Source organism: Somniosus microcephalus, chromosome 13 (genome assembly GCF_052327205.1).
Source record: "Somniosus microcephalus isolate GS21.2 chromosome 13, FLI_Smic_1.0, whole genome shotgun sequence".
NCBI classification, from domain to species: domain Eukaryota; kingdom Metazoa; phylum Chordata; class Chondrichthyes; order Squaliformes; family Somniosidae; genus Somniosus; species Somniosus microcephalus.
Genome location: NC_140999.1, coordinates 196,564,095 through 196,582,173, shown reverse-complemented (window position 1 = coordinate 196,582,173; position 18,079 = coordinate 196,564,095). Strand labels below are relative to the sequence as shown.

At 55.8% G+C, this 18,079-nt stretch overlaps 1 protein-coding gene across 2 annotated transcripts in view; it reads left to right on the top strand.

Annotated features, from left to right (window-relative positions):
• The window catches only part of ergic3 (ERGIC and golgi 3), an 82,299-nt gene extending 72,386 nt beyond the window's left edge, over window positions 1-9,913 (top strand). For both annotated transcript variants that reach the window (XM_086005944.1, XM_086005943.1), the window contains 4 exons: window positions 569-633; window positions 1,662-1,798; window positions 5,865-5,920; window positions 9,616-9,913. In XM_086005944.1, coding sequence (XP_085862070.1) covers window positions 569-633; window positions 1,662-1,798; window positions 5,865-5,920; window positions 9,616-9,695 — 338 coding nt within the window. In that variant the 3' untranslated portion in view covers window positions 9,696-9,913. The remainder of the gene's footprint in view (window positions 1-568; window positions 634-1,661; window positions 1,799-5,864; window positions 5,921-9,615) is intronic.
• Window positions 9,914-18,079: the final 8,166 nt, after the last annotated feature.

Here is an 18,079-nt window from a genome sequence, read left to right as displayed (position 1 = left end):
TTAGTTATCACCAATATAAAAGTGGCAAGATTAACATTCCGATTTCTGAAAGCGGAAAATTGCCACAGATTTCAAATGAAAGATTTAGTGGGTGTTCACTACTCACTGAACTCTCAGCGTCAGTCACTGTGGCATCAGAAGTGGGTTCAGGAGGTAGTCAGTCAGCTTTATCATTCAGAAATCACCGCACCAAGAACGACAGTCTGACCTGTCCTAAACGCCTGCTAATTTACCCACGGCAGCCATCAGTAAACGTTCTCCACCTTCTGTGTGAGACTGCGTAGGATCCTAATCCCTCCGCCACATTGGGAATGAGCAGCTCATCGTGACATGGGGATCCCTCAGCCCAGAGCTCCCACTCTTTCCTCTTTGATGGAATTCAGTGAAGCTTCACATCAATATTTCTGGACTGATGTGGATTTTCCAAAAACCGCGAGGGATTTTTGTGAAACAATCTGCAGCAAAAAATTGAGACTGATTTTGTTGAATGTCTTTGGTCTGTTGCAGGATTAAAGAGACTGAGTCACTACTTCCAGCCAACGTATTAATTTCCCTCCGTCTCTTTCAGCTTCCATGATGTTCCAGTACTTCGTGAAAATAGTCCCAACAATTTATGTGAAGTTGGATGGTGAGGTGAGCTCTGGAATCTTCTCTCGTTCTGTACTTTGTATCAGGGACCTTGGTTTAACGTTTCATCCTCAGTACTGCCCCTCCGACAGTGCGGCGCTCCCTCAGTACTGCCCCTCCGACAGTGCAGCACTCCCTCACTACTGCCCCTCCAACAGTGCGGCGCTCCCTCAGTACTGCTCCTCCAACAGTGCGGCGCTCCCTCAGTACTGACCCTTCGACAGTGCGGCGCTCCCTCAGTACTGACCCTTCGACAGTGCAGCTCCCTCAGTACTGCCCCTCCGACAGTGCGGCGCTCCCTCAGTACTGCCCCTCCGACAGTGCGGCACTCCCTCAGTACTGCCCCTTCGACAGTGCGACGCTCCCTCAGTACTGCCCCTCCGACAGTGCGCCGCTCCCTCAGTACTGACCCTCCGACAGTGCGATGTTCCCTCAGTACTGCACTGGGAGTGTCAGCCTTGATTTTGTGCTCAAGTCTCTGGAGTGGAACCCACAAACTTCGGACTCGGAGACGATTGTGCTACCCACTGAGCCACGGCTGAATGTGCTGAACTGTGGGCTGGTTCGTGCTGTGGGCTGGTTCGTGCTGTGAGCCTGTGCCCAGCAGGGACTGGGTTTAGACCGGTAACCGAACCACTGTACCCCTGACAGTTCATGGTCCTCTTCCTTGGAACTCTCCCTAAACCACTTCACCTTGCTTCCCTCCCCCAATTCTTCTTCCTTAATATCCCCCTCCCTCTTGTCGAGTGTTCTGACAGATTCCCTCACTGGAGGACACTCTGTAATGTGGGTTGTTCTTGCTGACTGCGCCTGTGGCGAGTTTGAGCCCAGGTTCCAGAGACCAAAGGGCCATGTGAGAATCCATGGCGTCAGTCAGTCCCTCTCGGGTTCTGGGAGTCTCTCGCCTGGTTGGTACTGCGTGCTGTGTAGAGCTGATGCCCGGGGTGAGCTGCGCTGTCGCTGCGCCAGGATGAAGAGCCTCGGCTGCCTTTTAAACATCGGGTCTTGACTCGTTCACTGCTGTTTGTTTCCAGGTGGTGAGGACAAACCAGTTTTCAGTTACGCGGCATGAGAAGGTCGCGAATGGGCTGATTGGGGACCAGGGTCTGCCCGGGGTCTTTGTGCTTTACGAGCTATCTCCAATGATGGTAAAATTTACAGAAAAGCACAGGTATGTAAATCCCACAAAATGTTCATTGCATCGTGTTTCAGCCTGTGCAATCTGTATAATCAGATGTACGTTTTATATATTCGTTGAATATTGGAGAAGTTTGATAGTGACACCGGGTCATAGAAACATAGAAAAATAGGAGCAGGAGTCGGCCATTTGGCCCTTCGAGCCTGCTCCGCCATTCAATATGATCATGGCTGATCCTCTATTTCAATACCATATTCCCGCTCTCTCCCCATACCCCTTGATGTCTTCTGTGTCTAGAAATCTATCTATCTCCTTCTTAAATATATTCAGTGACTTGGCCTCCACAGCCTTCTGTGGTAGAGAATTCCACAGGTTCACCACCCTCTGAGTGAAGAAATTTCTCCTCATCTCAGTCCTAAATGTCCTACCCCGTATCCTGAGACTGTGACCCCTCGTTCTAGACCCCCCAGCCAGGGGAAACATCCTCCCTGCATCCAGTCTGTCTAGCCCTGTCAGAATTTTATACGTTTCAATGAGATCCCCTCATTCTTCTAAACTCTAGTGAATACAGGCCTAGTTGACCCAACCTCTCCTCATACGACAGTCCTACCATCCCAGGAATCAGTCTGGTGAACCTTCGCTGCACTCCCTCTTGGCCAGTATATACTTTCTTAGGTAAGGAGACCAAAACTGCTCACACTACTCCAAGTCTGTGCTGGAGTGTTTGATACTGACACCGGGTCTGCTGGGAATGAGATACTGACACCGGGTCTGCTGGGAATGAGATACTGACACCGGGTCTGCTGGGAATGAGATACTGACACCGGGTCTGCTGGGAATGAGATACTGACACCGGGTCTGCTGGGAATGAGATACTGACACCGGGTCTGTGCTGGAGTGTTTGATACTGACACTCTTCTCTTCTTAGGCAGTCCCTGGGAACCGACGATGACTTGCTTCCACATTAAAAATGAGTTCGCAGGTGACTGATGAGTCCAATGTGGGACCTACAGTCTCTGTCACAGGTGGGGCAGACGGTGGTTGTAGGGGCGGGTGGGTGGGGTGCTTGGGTTGACGTGCGCTCCTTCCGCTGTTTGCGCTTGGCTTCCGCTTGCTCCCGGCGAAGAGACTCGAGGTGTTCGGTGCCTTCCCGGATGCTTCTCCTCCACTTTGTGCGGTCTTGGGCCAGGGATTCCCAGGTGTCAGTGGGGATGTTGCACTTTTTCAAGGAGGCTTTGAGGGTGTCCTTGAAGTGTTTCCTCTGCCCACCTGGGGCTCTCTTGCCATGCCGGAGCTCCGAGTAGAGCACTTGTTTTGGGTGTCTCATATCGGGCATGTGGACGATGTGGCCCGTCCATCGGAGCTGATCGAGCGTGGTCAAAGCTTCGATGCTGGGGATGTTGGCCTGAGCGAGAACACTGATGTTTGTGCGCCTATCCTGCCAATGGATTTGCAGGATCTTGCGGAGGCAGCGTTGGTGATACCTCTCCAGTGCTTTGAGGTGCCTGCTGTACATGGTCCATGTCTCTGAGGCATACAGCAGGGCGGGTATCACTACTGCTCTGTAGACCATGAGCTTAGTGCCAGGTTTGAGGTCCTGGTCTTCAAACACTCGCTTCCTCAGGCGACTGAAGGCTGCACTGGCACACTGAAGGCGGTGTTGGACTTCGTCATCGACGTCTGCCCTTGTTGACAGGCTCCCAAGGTATGGAAAGTGGTCCACGTTGTCCAAGGCCTTGTCGTGGATTTTGATAATTGGGGGACAGCACTGTGTGGCGGGGGCAGGTTGGTAGAGGACCTTTGTCTTACGGATGTTTAGTGTAAGGCCCATGCTCTCGTACGCTTCGGTGAAGGTGTTGACGATGGTTTGGAGTTCGACCTCCGAGTGAGCACAGATGCATGCGTCGTCTGCATACTGTAATTCGACAACAGAGGATGGGACGACCTTGCATCTGGACTGGAGGCGACGGAAGTTGAACAGTTTCCCATTTGTTCTGTAAATTAGCTCCACTCCAGCGGGGAGCTTACTGAGGGTGAGATGGAGTATTGCAGCAAGGAAGATCGAGAAGAGCGTTGGTGCGATGACACAGCCTTGCTTGACCCCGGTTCGTACGTGAATTGGGTCTGGTGGAACCGTTGGTCAGGAATCACGACTTGCATGTCGTCGTGAAGCAGGCGGAGGATGGTGACAAACTTTTGAGGGCAGCCGCATTTGAGGAGGAAACTCCATAATCCCATCGGTTGACAGTGTCGAAGACCTTTGTGAGCTCAAAGAAGGCCATGTACAGCGGTTGGTGCTGTTCCTGCATTTCTCTTGTAATTGACGTGCGGTGAAGATCATGTCCGTTGTGCCCCTTAGTGGGCGGAATCTGCATTGCGACTCTGGGAGGAGCTCTTCGGCCACTGGGAGAAGGCGATTGAGGAGGATTCTTGCGATGACTTTCCCTGTGGCAGACAGCAGGGAAACTCCTCTGTAATTACCGCAATCGGACTTGTCACCTTTCTTGAAGATGGTCACAATTACGGCATCTCTGAGATCCCCTGGCATGCTCTCCTCCTTCCAGATAAGAGAAATTAGTTAATGAATTCGCGCCAGTAGTGCTTCTCTGCCATGCTTTAATGCCTCGGCGGGGATTCCATCTGCTCCTGAGGCCTTGTTGTTCTTCAGTTGTCAGATGGCCTTTTCAATCTCATGCCGGGCTGGGGTTGTGCTGAGATGGTGGTGGGTAGCATGCTGTGGGATGGAGTTGAGGACACTCGCGTCGAAGACAGAGTCTCGGTTAAGGAGATCTTCGAAGTGCTTCTTCCAGCGGGCACTGACTGCCTCTCTGTCCTTGATGAGTACCTCTCCATTCTTGGCCCGCAGTGGGGAAGGACCTTGGGTGCTTGGGCCGTAGGCGGCCTTGACTGCGCTAAGGAATCCACGTACGTCGTGGTTGTCGGCTAGCTGCTGGATCTCCTGCACTTTCTCCACCCACCATCTGTTCTTTAGGTTGCGAGTTGTTTGTTGGACCTCGGCCTTCAGGCGTCTGTAGAGCTGCTTTCTTGCTCTCGAGTTCTGTTGCTGTTTCCAGATCAGGAATGCCTTGCACTTGCGGCTTATTAGCTCCTGGATCTCCTGGTCATTCTCGTCGAACCAGTCTTGGTGTTTCCTGGTCGAGTGACCGAGCGTCTCTTCACAGGTGCTGATTAGGGAGACCTTGAGTGCAGACCAGGCGCTGTGGACACTCTGACTTTGCATCACTGGGAGTCGTCAGGTTGGTTGTGAGGCGCAGGCTGAATAGGGCCTTCTTAGCGGGGTCTTTGAGTGCTCCAGCGTTGATTTTCCTGCGGCATTGTTTCTGTTGCCGCTGCTGTTTTGGGGCTACATTGATGGAGATGACAGAGCGGATTAGGCGGTGGTTGGTCCAGCAGTCGTCAGCTCCTGTCATGGCGCGGGTGATGCGGACATCCTTGCAGTCCCTCGCTCGGACGATGACGTAGTCCAGCAGGTGCCAGTGCTTGGAGCGAGGGTGCTGCCATGGGTCACCGGGTCTGTGCTGGGAATGCGATACTGACACCGGGTCTGCTGGGAATGTGATACTGACACCGGGTCTGTGCTGGGAATGTAATACTGATACTGGGTCTGTGCTGGGAATGTGATACTGACACCGGGTCTGCTGGGAATGTGATACTGACACCGGGTCTGTGCTGGGAATGTGATACTGACACCAGGTCTGCTGGGAATGTGATACTGACACTGGGTCTGTGCTGGGAATGTGATACTGACACCGGGTCTGTGCTGGGAATGAGATACTGACACCGGGTCTGCTGGGAATGTGATACTGACACCGGGTCTGTGCTGGGAATGTGATACTGACACCGGGTCTGTGCTGGGAATGTGACACTGACACCGGGTCTGTGCTGGGAATGCGATACTGACACCGGGTCAGAGCTGGGAATGAGATATTGACACCAGGTCTGTGCTGGGAATGAGATACTGACATAAGGTCTGTGCTGAACTGGATTTGATGAATACTCAAGTCCCAAGCGATGCAGTTATGTAACGATGACCATTTTTCACGCAGAGCTAACCCGGCTTGTGGTTGTTGTGTTACAGGTCGTTCACGCACTTTCTCACTGGTGTCTGTGCTATTATCGGAGGTGTATTTACAGGTAATGGCACTGGGAGGGTGTGCTGGGTTCATTACATGCCCTGCATGTGCTCATCCTTGCGAACTTGGTCAGTTGGTGGAGCAGCAGCCTGGGATCACACAGCCCCTGGTTAGGTTCTGGAATGTATCTCACACTGGGCCATTGTAAAGAATGATGTATAATGAGAAAGGTTAGCATGCATTAGTCCAGTGCAGTGCCAAGGGAGCCCTGCATTACTCCAGTGCAGTCTGAGGGAGCCCTGCATTACTCCAGTGCAGTCCGAGGGAGCCCTGCATCACTCCAGTGCTGTGCCGTGTCAGCCCTACATTACTCCAGTGCAGTGCCGTGTCAGCCCTGCATTACTCCAGTGCAGTGCCAGCCCTGCATTACTCCAGTGCAGTGCTGTGGCAGCCCTGCATTACTCCAGTGCAGTGCCGTGTCAGCCCTGCATTACTCCAGTGCAGTGCCGTGTCAGCCCTGCATTACTCCAGTGCAGTGCCAGCCCTGCATTACTCCAGTGCAGTGCTGTGGCAGCCCTGCATTACTCCAGTGCAGTGCTGAGGGAATGCTGCATTACTCCAGTACCATGTGACATGCTGGTGCAGATTGGCTCACTCACTGCAGTCCAACAGTAATTAATTGTAGATTAATTGCGTGGAGACGCTTGTCGGTGACAGGCTGCGGTGTAAACGATGGACTATTATTTCCACCTTCCGTCAGGTTGGAGAGCAACACTGACAGGCCTGAAAACCTCCTCAACACCTTTGCACTAGTTCCTCAATGAGCTTCAGTGACAGTCGCCCAACATCCAGTGTGTGTAATGTGCCCCAGACTGTCCCCTGGGTTTGTCCGCTGCCTAGTGTGACTGAACATTTCCAGACCCAATCGCTCCAGGTCTGTGCGGGTTCCATTGCCTTCACTGTGGTGATGGCAGAGCTGCTAAAGTTGGCCTCAGTACCCTGGGCCAGCATCCCTGCTGCTGGTCACTGCCCCGGGGGAAAGGCTCGTGTGGATATCGGGCTTGGCTGTGCTGCCTTCCACAGTCAAGTAGCCTATTGGCACTGTCGAGGCTCCCACAGGAAGAATAGTCACTGTGTAATGTACCAGAGCACGTCTGTAGAACTGCACGTCACCATTCAGGGCAGAGGGCAGAAGGAAGTACATCTCTCTGTGTCCAAGTGTGCAATATGCACGTCTGAACCACACTCACACTCTCTCACACAGTCACAAGCTCGCACGCATGCTTGCGCACACGCACACGCTCTCACGTACACACTCACACCCATATCCACACCTACACTTGTGTTCACACAGACACAGTCACACAAACACGCTCATACACAAGCACTCTCTCATACACATTGACACTCACTCACACACACACACTCACAGTCTCACACACTCACTCACTCACACAATCTCACACATTGACACTCACTCACAGTCTCACACATTGACACTCACTCACACACACACACTCACAGTCTCACTCACTCACACACTCACTCACTCAGTCTCACACACTCACTCACTCACACAATCTCACACATTGACACTCACTCACAGTCTCACACATTGACACTCACGCAGTCCCACACAGTCTCACACATTGACACTCACTCACACAGTCTCACACATTGACACTCACGCAGTCCCACACAGTCTCACACATTGACACTCACTCACACAGTCTCACACATTGACACTCACGCAGTCCCACACAGTCTCACACATTGACACTCACTCACACAGTCTCACACACTCACTCACTCACACAATCTCACACATTGACACTCACTCACAGTCTCACACATTGACACTCACGCAGTCCCACACAGTCTCACACATTGACACTCACTCACACAGTCTCACACATTGACACTCACGCAGTCCCACACAGTCTCACACATTGACACTCACTCACACAGTCTCACACATTGACACTCACTCACAGTCTCACACAGTCTCGCACATTGACACTCACTCACACACTCACAGTCTCACTCACTCACACACTCACTCACTCACACAGTCTCACTCACTCACACACTCACTCACTCACACAGTCTCACACACTCACTCACTCACACAATCTCACACATTGACACTCACTCACAGTCTCACACATTGACACTCACGCAGTCCCACACAGTCTCACACATTGACACTCACTCACACAGTCTCACACATTGACACTCACTCACAGTCTCACACATTGACACTCACACAGTCTCACACATTGACACTCACTCACACAGTCTCACACATTGACACTCACGCAGTCCCACACAGTCTCACACATTGACACTCACTCACACAGTCTCACACATTGACACTCACTCACAGTCTCGCACATTGACACTCACTCACAGTCTCACACATTGACACTCACACAGTCTCACACATTGACACTCACTCACACAGTCTCACACAGTCTCACACATTGACACTCACTCACACAGTCTCACACATTGACACTCACTCACACAGTCTCACACATTGACACTCACTCACGCAGTCTCACACATTGACACTCACGCAGTCCCACACAGTCTCACACATTGACACTCACTCACACAGTCTCACACATTGACACTCACTCACAGTCTCACACAGTCTCGCACATTGACACTCACTCACACACTCACAGTCTCACTCACTCACACACTCACTCACTCACACAGTCTCACTCACTCACACACTCACTCACTCACACAGTCTCACACACTCACTCACTCACACAATCTCACACATTGACACTCACTCACAGTCTCACACATTGACACTCACGCAGTCCCACACAGTCTCACACATTGACACTCACTCACACAGTCTCACACATTGACACTCACTCACAGTCTCACACATTGACACTCACACAGTCTCACACAGTCTCACACATTGACACTCACTCACACAGTCTCACACATTGACACTCACGCAGTCCCACACAGTCTCACACATTGACACTCACTCACACAGTCTCACACATTGACACTCACTCACAGTCTCGCACATTGACACTCACTCACAGTCTCACACATTGACACTCACACAGTCTCACACATTGACACTCACTCACACAGTCTCACACAGTCTCACACATTGACACTCACTCACACAGTCTCACACAGTCTCACACATTGACACTCACTCACACAGTCTCGCACATTGACACTCACTCACAGTCTCACACATTGACACTCACTCACAGTCTCACACATTGACACTCACTCACACAGTCTCACACAGTCTCACACATTGACACTCACTCACACAGTCTCACACAGTCTCACACATTGATACTCACTCACACAGTCTTGCACATTGACACTCACTCACAGTCTCGCACATTGACACTCACTCACAGTCTCACACATTGACACTCACTCACAGTCTCACACATTGACACTCACTCACAGTCTCACACATTGACACTCACTCACAGTCTCACACATTGACACTCACTCACACAGTCTCGCACATTGACACTCACTCACAGTCTCACACATTGACACTCACTCACAGTCTCACACATTGACACTCACTCACACAGTCTCACACAGTTACACACATTCACACTCTCAATGTACATGTTGTGAATACACACACATACAGGTATATGAGTGCACAAACAGTTTGCGCGTACCTTAGTACACTGTTTATTTACACGTACCCAGGAAAATTCTCCCGATAACGTGCTGTCTCTCTTGCAGTGGCGAGCCTGATTGACTCATTGATCTATCACTCCGCCCGTGCCATACAGAAGAAGATCGAGCTGGGAAAAGCCTCATAGCCCAGGGGCAAGCGGTCAGTGGTGAGCTGGACTGGTCCGGCTCCCTGTGGATATCTCGGGATAGAAGGATCACTTTGAAAAGCATTGGACAAACTGGGCCAGGTTTCATTGAGACCATTCAGATTAGTCCGTTTACACTGAAATAATGCCTGACATGTACCTGATTGTGAACACAGATGTTTCTAAGGGAATGTAATTTATAAAATGTGGTGAACGGGTTTTTGTGTGTTTTTGATCATGATATCTGGAGGGTGAATCCTGATAATCCCACTCCGTAAAACCTCTCGCTCCCTGACCCACTTCAAACCACTCTTAATCTCTCTCAATTTTCATTTAACTTTTTTTATACAATTCCTTGTTTGAAAGAAGTGTTTATTTAACCTGACAGTTCTCCTCACTCCTCTTCCCTCCGCTCTGAGATTTCCCTGCTCCTGCCACAGTTGGGTGGGTGGAGCTGGTTGGCGGCTGATTGTTCCCAGACATGGTCAGATCTGTCGTTGGTCAGTGTGGAGGCAGAAACTGACCCACTACTACATTTGTGAAACTTCTCGGGGCCCATCCGCTCACCTCCTCACCCACTCCCCATCCCCTCACCCACTCCCCATCCCCTCACCCACTCCCCATCCACTCACCCAATCCCCATCCGCTCACCTCCTCACCCACTCCCCATCCGCTCACCTCCTCACCCACTCCCCATCCGCTCACCTCCTCACCCACTCCCCATCCCCTCACCCACTCCCCATCCCCTCACCCACTCCCCATCCGCTCACCCACTCCCCATCCGCTCACCCACTCCCCATCCCCTCACCCACTCCCCATCCGCTCACCCAATCCCCATCCGCTCACCTCCTCACCCACTCCCCATCCGCTCACCTCCTCACCCACTCCCCATCCGCTCACCTCCTCACCCACTCCCCATCCACTCACCCAATCCCCATCCGCTCACCTCCTCACCCACTCCCCATCCGCTCACCCGCTCCCCATCCGCTCACCCGCTCCCCATCCGCTCACCCGCTCCCCATCCGCTCACCCGCTCCCCATCCGCTCACCCGCTCCCCATCCGCTCACCCGCTCCCCATCCGCTCACCCGCTCCCCATCCGCTCACCCGCTCCCCATCCGCTCACCCGCTCCCCATCCGCTCATCCGCTCACCCGCTCCCCATCCGCTCACCCGCTCCCCATCCGCTCACCCGCTCCCCATCCGCTCACCCGCTCCCCATCCGCTCACCCGCTCCCCATCCGCTCACCCGCTCCCCATCCGCTCACCTCCTCACCCGCTCCCCATCCGCTCACCCGCTCCCCATCCGCTCACCCGCTCCCCATCCGCTCACCCGCTCCCCATCCCCTCACCTCCTCACCCACTCCCCATCCGCTCACCTCCTCACCCACTCCCCATCCCCTCACCCACTCCCCATCCCCTCACCCACTCCCCATCCCCTCACCCACTCCCCATCCCCTCACCCACTCCCCATCCCCTCACCCACTCCCCATCCCCTCACCTCCTCACCCACTCCCCATCCCCTCACCCACTCCCCATCCGCTCACCTCCTCACCCACTCCCCATCCCCTCACCCACTCCCCATCCCCTCACCCACTCCCCATCCCCTCACCCACTCCCCATCCCCTCACCCACTCCCCATCCGCTCACCTCCTCACCCACTCCCCATCCCCTCACCCACTCCCCATCCCCTCACCCACTCCCCATCCCCTCACCTCCTCACCCACTCCCCATCCCCTCACCCACTCCTCATCCCCTCACCCACTCCCCATCCCCTCACCCACTCCCCATCCCCTCACCCACTCCCCATCCGCTCACCTCCCCATCCGCTCACCCACTCCCCATCCGCTCACCCACTCCCCATCCGCTCACCCACTCCCCACCCACTCCCCATCCGCTCACCCACTCCCCATCCGCTCACCCACTCCCCATCCGCTCACCCACTCCCCATCCGCTCACCCACTCCCCACCCGCTCACCCACTCCCCACCCGCTCACCCACTCCCCACCCGCTCACCCACTCCCCATCCGCTCACCCGCTCCCCATCCGCTCACCCGCTCCCCATCCGCTCACCCGCTCCTCACCCACTCCCCATCCGCTCACCCACTCCCCATCCGCTCACCCACTCCCCATCCGCTCACCCACTCCCCATCCGCTCGCCCACTCCCCACCGCTCGCCCACTCCCCACCGCTCACCCACTCCCCATCCGCTCACCCACTCCCCATCCGCTCACCCACTCCCCATCCGCTCACCCACTCCCCATCCGCTCACCCACTCCCCATCCGCTCACCCACTCCCCATCCGCTCGCCCACTCCCCACCGCTCGCCCACTCCCCACCGCTCACCCACTCCCCATCCGCTCACCCACTCCCCATCCGCTCACCCACTCCCCATCCGCTCACCCACTCCCCATCCGCTCACCCACTCCCCATCCGCTCACCCACTCCCCATCCGCTCACCCGCTCCCCATCCGCTCACCCGCTCCCCACCGCTCGCCCGCTCCCCATCCGCTCGCCCGCTCCCCATCCGCTCGCCCGCTCCCCATCCGCTCGCCCGCTCCCCATCCGCTCGCCCGCTCCCCATCCGCTCGTCCGCTCGCCCGCTCCCCATCCGCTCTCCCGCTCCCCATCCGCTCACCCGCTCCCCATCCGCTCACCCGCTCCCCATCCGCTCACCCGCTCCCCATCCGCTCACCCGCTCCCCATCCGCTCACCCGCTCCCCATCCGCTCAACCGCTCCCCATCCGCTCACCCGCTCCCCACCCGCTCCCCATCCGCTCACCCGCTCCCCATCCGCTCACCCGCTCCCCATCCGCTCACCCGCTCCCCATCCGCTCACCCGCTCCCCACCCGCTCACCCGCTCCCCATCCGCTCACCCGCTCCCCATCCGCTCACCTCCTCACCCGCTCCCCATCCGCTCACCTCCTCACCCGCTCCCCATCCGCTCACCCGCTCCCCATCCGCTCACCCGCTCCCCATCCCCTCACCTCCTCACCCGCTCCCCATCCGCTCACCCGCTCCCCATCCGCTCACCCGCTCCCCATCCCCTCACCCGCTCCCCATCCCCTCACCTCCTCACCCACTCCCCATCCGCTCACCCGCTCCCCATCCGCTCACCTCCTCACCCACTCCCCATCCCCTCACCCACTCCCCATCCCCTCACCCACTCCCCATCCGCTCACCTCCTCACCCACTCCCCATCCCCTCACCCACTCCCCATCCCCTCACCCACTCCCCATCCCCTCACCCACTCCTCATCCCCTCACCCACTCCTCATCCCCTCACCCACTCCCCATCCCCTCACCCACTCCCCATCCGCTCACCCACTCCCCATCCGCTCACCCACTCCCCACCCACTCCCCATCCGCTCACCCACTCCCCATCCGCTCACCCACTCCCCATCCGCTCACCCACTCCCCACCCGCTCACCCACTCCCCACCCGCTCACCCACTCCCCATCCGCTCACCCACTCCCCATCCGCTCACCCACTCCCCATCCGCTCACCCACTCCTCACCCGCTCACCCACTCCCCATCCGCTCACCCACTCCCCATCCGCTCACCCACTCCCCATCCGCTCACCCGCTCCTCACCCACTCCCCATCCGCTCACCCACTCCCCATCCGCTCACCCACTCCCCATCCGCTCACCCACTCCCCATCCGCTCACCCACTCCCCATCCGCTCACCCACTCCCCATCCGCTCACCCACTCCCCATCCGCTCACCCACTCCCCATCCGCTCACCCGCTCCTCACCCACTCCCCATCCGCTCACCCACTCCCCATCCGCTCACCCACTCCCCATCCGCTCACCCACTCCCCATCCGCTCACCCACTCCCCATCCGCTCACCCGCTCCTCACCCACTCCCCATCCGCTCACCCACTCCCCATCCGCTCACCCACTCCCCATCCGCTCACCCACTCCCCATCCGCTCACCCACTCCCCACCGCTCACCCACTCCCCATCCGCTCGCCCACTCCCCACCGCTCACCCACTCCCCATCCGCTCACCCACTCCCCACCGCTCACCCACTCCCCATCCGCTCATCTACTCCCCATCTGCTCACCTCCTCACCCACTCCCCATCCGCTCACCCACTCCCCATCCGCTCACCCACTCCCCATCCGCTCACCCACTCCCCATCCGCTCACCCACTCCCCATCCGCTCACCCACTCCCCATCCGCTCACCCACTCCCCATCCGCTCACCCACTCCCCATCCGCTCACCCACTCCCCATCCGCTCACCCACTCCCCATCCGCTCACCCACTCCCCATCCGCTCACCCACTCCCCATCCGCTCACCCACTCCCCATCCGCTCACCCACTCCCCATCCGCTCACCCACTCCCCATCCGCTCACCCACTCCCCATCCGCTCACCTCCTCACCCACTCCCCATCCGCTCACCCACTCCCCATCCGCTCACCCACTCCCCATCCGCTCACCCACTCCCCATCCGCTCACCCACTCCCCATCCACTCACCCACTCCCCACCGGCTCCTGCCTGCTCGCTCCTCACCCTCTGGGGAAATTTCCAGGTCCAGTCCCCGGCCTGTGCTGAGGACAGGGTGGACTCTTAACACCCTATAGACTACAGACACACTGTCACTGGTCACATCGCTCCTGGATTAGCGAGGGGGGAGTTCAACCACGCCCCACCCCACCCCCGATTGTTACACAGAAAACCCGGCTGCAAAATGCCCCAGTGTGTGAACATTGGGACAGTTCAGTTTCTGGTTGGCTGTGATGCCTCCCACAGCTGCATTGCCTGCTGGCACTCGCTGCCTAGACCCAGACCCGAGCACTGTACCCAGACCCAAGCACTGTACCCATTGGAACCTGACCTGAGTCAACCCCTCCCAGATAGGAGGGGTCAGGGGTCATCAGTGATAAGTTGGTTCACATTTAGTTTTGTATTGAGACAGAGAGTGGGGGCAGAATCTGAGACCGAGTCCACTCTACCGATGAGATAACATGTCCTGGACTGACTGCGGCAGCGGGCTCTTCTGGCAGACACAGGTACTGCAGCTCTCGGGACCAGAGCAAGTTAATTGTTCAGTCTCAGAGACAGAGGGAAAGAGAGAGAGACAGCCTCGAAGGAATGTGTGGTTTTTTGGAACATTCCCTACCTAAACTTCCCATTTACAAACGGAATTCAGATTCTCTCCGTCATTCATTTAAGGATTGTTCTTTCATTGGGAACAGTGAGTGGTTGAACGCGACACCGGACTCTCCCAGGGAGATCCGAGCTGTCGTACTCTCGCGGAATTTGCACCTCTCGCCCAAACTAATTCATTTTTTAAATTTTTTTTTTAAGTGCAGCAAGTTCAAACTTGACCTCTCACCCGAGGAACCAGCCCAGATTATGGGATGGCAGTCTGAACTGCCATTCAACATAAGTAATACCGGGCAGAACACAGGATGCCTGGCGTGTGAAATGGAAATCTTCACTCTATAGGACAGTGTAGAGGGAGCTTTACTCTGTATCTAACCCGTGCTGTACCTGCCCTGGGAGTGTTTGATGGGGACAGTGTAGAGGGAGCTTTACTCTGTATCTAACCCGTGCTGTACCTGCCCTGGAAGTGTTTGATGGGACAGTGTAGAGGGAGCTTTACTCTGTATCTAACCCGTGCTGTACCTGCCCTGGGAGTGTTTGATGGGACAGTGTAGAGGGAGCTTTACTCTGTATCTAACCCGTGCTGTACCTGCCCTGGGAGTGTTTGATGGGGACAGTGTAGAGGGAGCTTTACTCTGTATCTAACCCGTGCTGTACCTGCCCTGGAAGTGTTTGATGGGACAGTGTAGAGGGAGCTTTACTCTGTATCTAACCCGTGCTGTACCTGCCCTGGGAGTGTTTGATGGGACAGTGTAGAGGGAGCTTTACTCTGTATCTAACCCGTGCTGTACCTGCCCTGGAAGTGTTTGATGGGACAGTGTAGAGGGAGCTTTACTCTGTATCTAACCCGTGCTGTACCTGCCCTGGGAGTGTTTGATGGGACAGTGTAGAGGGAGCTTCACTCTGTATCTAACCCGTGCTGTACCTGCCCTGGGAGTGTTTGATGAGACAGTGTAGAGGGAGCTTTACTCTGTATCAAACTCGTGCTGTACCTGCCCTGGGAGTGTTTGATGGGACAGTGTAGAGGGAGCTTTACTCTGTTTCTAACCCGTGCTGTACCTGCCCTGGGAGTGTTTGATGGGACAGTGATATACCTATCAATTCATCCAATGAAAAGCGACGAGTTAAGACAGTAACTATAGGTTTTTATTGGCTAAATAACAGAGCCCACCCTCGTAGGTGATCGGATCCAACAAGGAGGAATACCAGCCAGTCGACCACCTTTATACCTGGGCAAGTAGGTGGAGCCATGGGCGGAGTCAGCAGTGGTCAGCCCAGGTATAACAGCGTGACAAGAGGCGACCTCGTGTAGTGATACAACAGTGTAAACAGTGATAACCATAGTGTAACGATATAACAGTGATAACCATAATGTAACGATAGTAAACGATAAAAGTGGTTTACCACATTCACCCCTTGTTTAGATTTGAGTCCGGCGGGGTGAAGTATACTACCAGTTCGGGTATGTCAGTCTGTCCGGAGGCCTCGTAAGCCTTTCCGATCGTCGCAGCAGCGGCGGCGGTGTTGCATTATCCGATGTTAATGCTGGTGTCTGCGTGGTCGGCGAAGGCTCGTGGGGTTCCGGCATGCCGTCTACCTGGGCTGGATTTGGGGGGGTGGTGGGGGGTAACGGTGGTGTCTCAGGGATGCCCGAGGGTGCGAGGTCTCGTAAGGAGACTGTGTCCTCCCGCCCGTCTGGGTGTGCCACTGTGGTAAACCACTTTTACCGTTCACTATCGTTACACTATGGTTATCACTGTTATATCGTTACTCTATGGTTATCACTGTTCACACTGTTGTATCACTATACGAGGTCGCCTCTTGTCACGCTGATGTACCTGGGCTGACCACTGCTGACTCCGCCCATGACTCCACCTACCTGCCCAGGTATAAAGGTGGTCGACTGGCTGGTATTCCTCCTTGTTGTATCCGATCACCCACGAGGGTGGGCTCTGTTATTTAGCCAATAAAAACCTATAGTTACTTTCCTAACTTGTCGCTTTTCATTGGATGAATTGATAGGTATATCAATTTTATTGGCTAAATTTTAAAATGTCGTTCCCTGAGCAGCAAAGCGAGCAGTCAAACGACCAGCCAGATGCCGAGCTACAACAGCCACAACAGCCGGCTTGGCTGCGAGCCCTCAGACCACCGTACCTGGATCTAAACCCACAGGCAGCAAACTCAGCCCTCGACTTCGAACACTGGCTGAGCTGTTTCGAGTCCTACCTGGGAGAATCCGGCGTGCCTCAGAGATCCAAGCTAAGAGTTCTGACCGCCCAACTGAGCCCTAAAGTATTCGCACTCATCCGGGACCTTAAAACATACGAGGACGCCATCAACCGGCTGAAAAGACAATACCTGAGCCCGGTAAATTCCATGTATGCCAGACACCTCCTAAGATCCCGCCCGCAACAGCCAGGAGAGACCGTGGATGAATTTTTACAGGTGCTGCAAGCACTCGGCAGAGACTGTAACTTTAAAGCGGTAACGGCGGCAGAAAACACTGAAGACAATGTCCGCGATGCCTTCGTGAAAGGCCTGCGGTCCGACTACTCACGGCAAAGACTACTGGAAGCAAAGGACCTCGACCTGGACAAAGCTGCAGCCCTCGCTCGCTCCCTAGAAGTGGCCCATCGGGACCTCGAGGCATACTCAAGGTACTGTAACCTGCGACCCTGGGACTCGGGACCGACCCCAATACCCCCCGCAGCACCCCCCCCCCCCCCCCCCCGGGACCTACCTCAGCGTCGGCGTCCCGGAGCCGATCGGGACCGCCACCCCCGGTACCGGCTGCGACCTCTGACCCCCGCGATCGGGCCGCCGGCTGCTGCTTCTGCGGCCAGGCGAAACACCCGAGGGCGCGCTGCCCAGCCAGGAACTCTACCTGCTCAAACTGCATGAAGAAAGGCCACTTCGCCAAGGCCTGCAGAGGTGGATCATCAGAGGCCAGCAGTGCCTCATGCGAGCTGTGGGGGCGGCCATCTTCCATCAAGGCCACAGAGGCCAACATCCCCACACGTGAGTCATGGGGGCGGCCATCTTTGATCCAGGCAACCGACACCAGCAGTGCCTCATGTGAGTTATGGGGGCAGCCATCTTCTCCGCCATTTTGTCCAACCTCGTGGGAGACGCCATTTTACCCACCACGCCCGACCGCCACCATGCCTCTAGACCCGACTACCGCCTCAACCGCAGACTACAACAACTCGCTCAGCTATACACTAGCCTCCGTCACACTGGACCAGGCCCGCCCGCATCACCTGTCCA